This window comes from Chlorocebus sabaeus, chromosome 8 (assembly GCF_047675955.1).
Source record: "Chlorocebus sabaeus isolate Y175 chromosome 8, mChlSab1.0.hap1, whole genome shotgun sequence".
In the NCBI taxonomy this organism is placed as follows: domain Eukaryota; kingdom Metazoa; phylum Chordata; class Mammalia; order Primates; family Cercopithecidae; genus Chlorocebus; species Chlorocebus sabaeus.
The window spans coordinates 147,480,016-147,487,063 of NC_132911.1; the positions used below are offsets into that span (position 1 = coordinate 147,480,016).

Consider the following 7,048-nt stretch of genomic DNA (forward strand, 5'->3'; position numbering starts at 1 on the left):
TCTTCCCACCTTGTTTTTCTTCATGAGTGAGTTTTGGAAAGTTCTCAGTCATTACCTCTTTGTTTCTGCCCTTAATCTCACTCTCCAAATATACAGATGGTAGATCTCACCATAGCCTCTACATTTCTGTATCAACCAGGATAGACTAGGATGTTGATATGGTTTGGATCTGTGTCCCCACCCAAATCTCATGTCGAATTGTAATCCTCAGTGTTGGAGGAGGGGCCTGGGAGGAGGTGATTGGATCATGGAGGCTGATTTCCCCATGGTCTTCTCATGATAGTGAGTTCTCATGAGATCTGGTTGTTTAGAAGTGTGTAGCGCCTCCCCCTGCTCTCTCTTCCTTCTTCTCTAGTCATGTAAAATGTGCCTGCTTCCCCTTGGCCTTCTGCCATGAATGTAAGTTTCCTGAGGTCTCCCTAGCCACATTTCCTGTACAGCCTGCAGAACGATGAGCCAATTAAACCTCTTTTCTTTATAAATTACCCAGTCTCAGGTAGTTCTTTTTTGGCCATGTGAGAATGGACTAATACAGATGTGCTGTGGAACATGCAGTCTCCAAATCTCAATGTCATAAAACAAAATGAGTTTATTTTTTACTTATGCTACATGCCCATTGAGGGATAACAGGGGGCTTCTGCTAATTGTAGTCTTTCAGGGACCCAGGCTGACAGAGCAACCACCATCTTGAATATTGCTGGTCAGTATACCAGAGGGAAAGAGCTGAGGAGGGTCTAGCACAAACACTTCTACTTATAGCTCATTGGTCAGATCTAGTCATTTGGCTCCACCGAAACCACAAATTGGTGAGGAAGTTTAATCCTATCCTATGTCTAGATGGTGGAAGGATGGACATGTTTGATGATCAGCACTAATAACTACCACAGTTTTTTACCCTTTTCTATATTTCCCATCCTTTTGTTTGAGTTTATTCTGGATATTTTCTTGTGACATGTCTTTCAGTTTACTAATTCTTTCTTCAGCTGCATCTAGCTAGTTATTAAATCCATGCACTTCGTTCTTAATTTTGGTTATTTTAATTTTCATGTCTAAAATTATATTTGGTTCCAGCTCTCTGCTAAAATTCTCAATGTAGTCTCTCTCTTTGAGCACAGTAAATATAGCTGTTTGAAAATCTGTAGCTAACTCTAATATCCTGATCCCTCATGGAGCTATTTCTATCATCTGTAGTTTCTGCAGATTTTTGTTTATATTGTCTTGTATTTTCCTGTGCCTTTTTATTGTATCTTTTTTTTTTTTTTTTTTTTTTTTTTTTGAGACAGAGTCTTCCTCTGTCACCCAGGCTGTAGTGCAGTGGCATGATCTCAGCTCACTGCAACCTCTGCCTCTCAGGTTCAAGCAATTCTCATGCCTCAGCCTCCTGAGTAGCTGGTACTACCAGTGTGCAGCACCACATTAGCTCATTTTTGTATTTTCAGTAGAGATGGGGTTTTGCCATGTTGGCTAGGCTGGTCTTGAACTCCTGACCTCAAGTGATCTGCCCATCTCAGCTTCCCAAAGTGCTGAGATTATAGGCGTGAGCTACCAGACCCAGTCTTTTTTACTTTTTATTTTCTTTGAGACAGGGTCTCGCTCTGTCACTCAGGCTGGAGTGCAGTGGTGTGATCACAGTTAACTGCAGCCTTGACCCCCTGGGCTCAAGTGATCCTCCTGCCCCAGCTTCCCAAGTAGCTAAGACTACAGGCTTGAGCCACCACGCCCAGCTATTTTTTTTTTTCTCTGACACAGAGTCTTGCTCTGTCACCCAGGCTGGAATGCAGTGGCATGATCTCAGCTCACTGCAACCTCTGCCTCCCAGGTTCAAGCAATTCTCCTGCCTCAGCCTCCCAATTAACTGGGATTATAGGCACGCACCACCACACCTGGCTAATTTTTGTATTTTTAGTAGAGATAGGGTTTCACCACGTTGGCCAGGCTGGTCTCAAACTTCTGACCTTGTGATCTATCTGCCCACCTCGGCCTTCCAAAGTGCTGGGATCGCAGGCGTGAGCTACCGCGCCTGGCCTAATTTTTTTTATTTGTTTGTAGAGACTGGATTTTGCCATGTTGCCCAGGCTGGTCTTGAACTTCTGGGCTCAAGCAATCTGCATGCCTCGGCCTCCCAAAGTGCTGGGATTACAGGCATGAGTCACCTTGCCTGGCCATGTCATATGTTTTATTGGTAGGAATAATTTGAAGCCTAGAAAGGTATTTTTCACTCTTTTTTCACTGAGGATTTAGCTTTTGCCATGTATTGGGGGTACCAAAAGTCTGGAGTCACTTCACCAACTTCAGGGATTAAGAGGATTTGAAGCTAAGCTGAAGTCAGCCTTACTCTGAGGTTACTGTCCTTAGGATCCCAAAGTGAGGATTAAATGTGCATATTCATAAACTCCTTCACTCACACACCCACATGTTTATATTTGCAAATTTATATTTACAAATATAGACAGAGTCATTGATAAATGAATGTGCAGAGGAATGTCCATAAGTGAATATGTCTCTATAGTCATCTCTCCTATTTATTTAGCCATTTATCTGTCCAAACAATCAGGTGTACGCTAATCTATGAATTAACTCATCCGTTCATTATTAGCCCAGCCACTGGACCAACTGACAGAAGACCTGAGCTGGGCACTCTTCTAGGTACTTAGGGCACATCCTTGAACAAAACAAAGTCCCTTCTGTCACAACTCATAGTGCAGTGGAGATACCAGGCTACCAGAGCGGGCAGGGCTGGGCTGGAATTTTAAGAAAGGTGGCCAAGGTGGGCTTTGCTGAGAAGGTGACGTACAAGGGAAAACTTAGAGGGGAGGGAATGAGGGCTGTGAACATCTGAGGAGCTTCCAGACAGGAAGACTGGCCAGTGTAAGATCCTGGGGGACAAGGAAGGAGCCCCTCTGGCTGCCGGGGAACGAGGCACAGAGGCTGGAGGATTTGGGGGCTGATGGAGGAAGACAGGACCAGGAGAGGGCAGCAGCACGCAGTGAGCTTTATTCTGGCCGCACTTGGACAGGTTTTCACAGAGAGCTTGGCACCTACGGGAAACTGCTCAGAAGCAGGACGGGGCACCAGAGAGTTCCAGAAGGCAGCCCAGCCTGAAGGTTTTTGTAGCCCCAGGGTCTGTCTCACCCACCACTGGCAGATACGGGTTCCGTTTTGCAGGGTATGCAAAGAAGCAGGGTCTAAATGTCTAGAAATATGCATATTTGGGCTCTATTTAAAGCAAACGTCTGTGTAAAATTTTGATTTTGGCCCTGGTGGGCTTTGAACTTTTGGTCCTAGCTGCTGGGAAGCAGATAGCACAGGGCCGGTCCTCAGGCTGTTGTCAGCCTGTGGATCCATCAGGTGGCCGTGGAGGTGAGTTTACCACGTGTCTGCATGTCCCTGGCCCCCCGCAGACCTGCAGGCCCCCTATACTGCCCCTTCTCTCCATCTCTGCTCCCTGCATCTGTAGACAAATGCTTAAGTCGGCACCAGCTCGGCCAGGATGGTGGTTACCCGAGGCCACGCCGCGCCACCGCTTCTCTCGTTCTTGTCTGCTCTGTCCCCCTCCCTCCCACACTTTTGTGAGTTCTTCCCGGTTCTGCCCACATTCAGTCTCCCTGGCTGCACTTGTCTGCGGCCAGTCTCCCTGGAAGAGCTACAGGGAACTCATCCTTCCCCACCCCTTTCCCCTCATCCTGGCTTCATCCTTCCCACGCCATGAACCCCTTGCTCTATGGGAACGCCGACCGCTCACCTGCCCACCCCTAATGTAGTGCTTCTGCCTGCTCCGTGGCCCGTGTCTGTCCACCTCCACCTGGCCCCGTCGCCAGGCCTGCCACACCCTCTCGGTCTGTTCTTGGTTGTGGCACCCACCTTCAGCCACCTGCTCTCCTTCTCCTAGGCCTCTGCTCTCCAGTCAGCAGCTCCTCGGGCCCCAACTGTTTCCCAGGCCTGATTCCGAGTACAGGAGTCTCCCTGCCCCACCTGGCCCTTCTCAGCCACTGCTTTGCCTTCTTCCGCTGTCATCCAGCCATTAGGGAGCTGGCCACACTAGACAGCAGGCCCTGGTCACCCTGCCTTCCCAGAGCAGGATGGGGCAAGTGGCATTCACACACGGAAACACCCATGCACAGCTTCCTGGTCAAGGGTGACGCTGGGACTGGCCCGCCACCAGGTGCATGTGGACCTGCTCTGAGCTCCTGCTCTTCCTTCCTCCTCACTGCGACCCCTCCAAGCATCACCCCTGCTCCACAGACAAGGAGGCCCAGGCACAGGAAGTCAGGGACTCACCCAGGGCAGCTGGGCTTTGAGCTCGGCTCTCTGCACCCACTCCTTGCTCCTAGAGTGCTGGGGACTCAGGAGGGTGAGAGGCAGCGGCAGTCCCAAGGGTTGTGTCCTGCAGGCAGAGATCTACGGGAGACCACAGAGGAGGGAGCTCCAGAGTGCGTGTCCTGCGGGCCAGCCTCCTACTCAGAAAGCAGCAGTGGCAGCCGAGGCCTCAGGCGTGTACTTGAGTCTGGCAGAGGCAGGAAGCCTGGGCCAGGTCCTGGGGGAGTGAAGGGGAAGGAAGCCTTTGGAAACCCAGCCACAGAAGCAGGTTCCTGCTTGGACTTGGTCAGGAAGCCCAGGAGAATTCCGGGCGGTCTGGGCTTTGGGGACAGCAGCACCACAGTGGCTCATGCTTTGGGGCCCACCATGCACCAGCTGTGAGCACTGAGGCCGTTCTGCACAATGGCGCCCTTTCTCCCAAATGGGAGGCAGCCGTTCCTCTCCAGGCTGAGGAGACTCCGAACAAGCACCGAGTGTCCGACAAACGCCGTCTGTCACTAGGTGGCCTCGCTGGACGCCGCGGCAAGCGTGCTGCACTCGTGGGACCTGAGCCTCACGGAGGCCATGCTCCGGAACATGGAGGCAGAGCAGCAGCGCCGGGCCCAGGAGGCCCAGAGGCACAAGGAGGCTGAGGCCAAGCGTTGTGGCAGGCAGGAGGGGTGTGGGAGGTGCTGGTGAGGGGCGCTGGCGGGGAGCACGGGCAGGGAGCACGGACAGGGGGCGCTGGCAGGGAGCGTGGGCAGCGTGGGCAGGGCGTGCTGGTGGGGGGGCTGGTGGCGCTGGCAGGGAGCGTGGGCAGGGGGTGCTGGTGGGGGCGCTGGCGGAAGCCTCTGCCCCAGCTCATTCCCGCTCCCTAGCATGACCCTCAAGGTCCAACAGCTGGCCAGGGAGCAGCAGCAGTGTCACAAGGAGGTGAGTGTGTCCTCAGGGAGGAGCCAGAAAAGAAGGGAGAGCCGAGTGGGGAGGAGGAGGAGCCGAGGGAGGGCCAGGAAGCTGGGGGAAGAGCTAGGAGGGGAGGTGCCCTCAGGCCCCTGGGCCAGGAGTGACCTGGTCGGAGGGTACTGGCCGGCCTTGCCAGGGCCAGCCTTGCCAGGGCCTGCCCGTACACCCACCCAGCTGCAACAGGCGTACTGTGAGCTGAGCCGGAGGATCACAGAGCACGATCAGTGTGAGTGGAGGTGCGTGGACAAGACCAAGCTCACGCTGCAGGTGGGAGCCCATGGTGGACTTGCTGTGCCCCTGCACCCTCACCCCCTCTCCTTGTTCCACACCAGCCCAGGCCCTCCTCCCCCGCCAGGCCTGGAGTTTTTCCCTCTTAAACATGGGGAGTCACCAGTCAACAGTGGCCTCCTTGAGGTGGGGTGGGGAGGAGGCTCAGGCAGGTACCCTCTCCAGCCAGAGCGTGCGACGATCAGTGTGGCCCCCTTCTCCAGGCCATCAAGGACGCAGAGGCCCAGGTGGACAGGCTGCGGCAGGAGGCCCAGAAGGCCGAGGAGGCGCTGGTTATGGCCAGGCTGGAGCTGCGGGAGCAGACGCAGGAAGGTGGGCCTGGCATGGGGCACTGGCTGGGGGCTGGGAGATATGGCCCAGGGCGGGGTCCAGCATTGGGCTTGCCTGTCAGCTGCACTCTGCTACCCCGACAGGGGAGGAAGAGGCGCCCGGGCTGAAGTGCCAGGTCACCGAGCTGCATGACGTGCTGATGAAAGATGTGGGCAACCGCATCCGCGCCGACGGCCGGTCAGTGCTCCGGGCCAGATGTGGGCGATTTGGGGTTTGGACAGACAACAGTGACTCGATGGGTGTCCCCAGGTGGCCTCTTGTCATTGACCCTTCGGGCCAGGCAGCCACCTTCCTGCGCTACCAGGACACCAACTATGTGGACACAGTGAACCCGGAGCACCTGAAGCCGGAGAGGCTGCGGCTGGCTCTCCTGGGGGCTCTGCGGTGACGCGGGCAGGGTCAGGTACACCCCCCCCACCCCCAGCCCCACCCCAGCCTCACCAGCCTCATGGGGCAGGTATGGGAAGCCGCTGGTGTTCGACCTGCGTGAGGCAGACCTGTTCCCAGCCGTGCAGCGGCAGCTGGAGGCGGTGCAGCCTGGCCTGGCGCAGGCACTGCTGAGCCGCGGCCTGCTGGAGCAGGAGAGGTACCTGTCGCTGCTGCGGCCCACGGATGGGCCAGAGTATAGCCCCACGCAGTTCCAGGAGCAGCGCCTGGGGCACTTCCGCCTCTTTTTCGTCACCAAGGTCCAGTGGCCGCCAGCCGAGCAGCTGCAGGTGCTGCTCCCGGTGCGTGTGCAGCTGCCGGGCACAGGCCTCTAGTGCTAGCCCCAATAAAGCGTGTGCCCCAGGGCGCGGTGTGGCATCTGTGCTTTGTGCATGAGGGGCAGCGGCGGTGTGAGAGTCCAGGGCCCCGGCTGTCCCGGGCCTCGGCTGTCCCGACCCCGGCTGTCCCGAGCCCCGGCTGTCCCGAGCCCCGGCTGTCCCGACCCCGGCTGTCCCGACCCCGGCTGTCCCGGCCCCGGCTGTCCCGGGCCCCGGCTGGCAGACACAGGTTTGCAGGCACTGGGGGGAGGCCCTGCTGGGGATGGGCAGCCCGCCCGGCCCAACCTGTGCGCAGTGAGGCGCAACGGAGACGTGGGAGGGAGGGGAAGGTGCAGCCCTCGGAACTCAGCCCGGCCTCGGAGGGCAGGAAGGGTCTGTGCTAGTGGGCGGGGGGGTGGACAGGCAGA

At 56.1% G+C, this 7,048-nt stretch overlaps 2 protein-coding genes across 8 annotated transcripts in view; both read left to right on the forward strand.

Annotated features, from left to right (window-relative positions):
- Positions 1-5,076, forward strand: part of IQANK1 (IQ motif and ankyrin repeat containing 1) — a 59,214-nt gene extending 54,138 nt beyond the window's left edge. For 4 of the 5 annotated variants that reach the window (XM_073018489.1, XM_073018491.1, XM_073018490.1 and 1 more), the window contains one exon: positions 4,819-5,073. In XM_073018489.1, the coding sequence (XP_072874590.1) occupies positions 4,819-4,995 (177 nt within the window). In that variant the 3' untranslated portion in view covers positions 4,996-5,073. Of the gene's footprint in view, positions 1-4,818 lie in introns of all 5 variants that reach the window. The other variant, XM_073018488.1, reaches the window with a different exon arrangement.
- A 49-nt stretch (positions 5,077-5,125) lies between these two features.
- On the forward strand, positions 5,126-6,953 carry LOC103237583 (IQ motif and ankyrin repeat domain-containing protein 1). Of its 3 annotated transcripts, XM_037999890.2 has the most exons (6): positions 5,126-5,229; positions 5,434-5,526; positions 5,751-5,859; positions 5,961-6,054; positions 6,127-6,261; positions 6,335-6,953. In XM_037999890.2, exons 1-6 carry the CDS (start codon positions 5,176-5,178, stop codon positions 6,636-6,638), a joined length of 789 nt encoding a protein of 262 aa, XP_037855818.1. In that variant the 5' UTR covers positions 5,126-5,175; the 3' UTR covers positions 6,639-6,953. The 3 variants fall into 3 exon arrangements, with proteins under 3 accessions (XP_037855818.1, XP_072874595.1, XP_072874596.1); XM_073018494.1 differs by having other exon boundaries at positions 5,961-6,261; XM_073018495.1 differs by having other exon boundaries at positions 5,205-5,229; positions 5,434-5,495; positions 5,961-6,261.
- The last annotated feature ends 95 nt before the right edge of the window (positions 6,954-7,048 follow it).

Bases quoted from the DNA above. Each gene is read 5' to 3' on its own strand.
- LOC103237583 (XM_073018494.1), top strand. From the start codon at position 5,176: ATGACCCTCAAGGTCCAACAGCTGGCCAGGGAGCAGCAGCAGTGTCAC. The intron at 5,230-5,433 runs GTGAGTGTGTCC...ACACCCACCCAG, and splicing joins AGCAGCAGTGTCACAAGGAG to CTGCAACAGGCGTACTGTGA. The intron at 6,262-6,334 runs GTGACGCGGGCA...CTCATGGGGCAG, and splicing joins GCTCTCCTGGGGGCTCTGCG to GTATGGGAAGCCGCTGGTGT.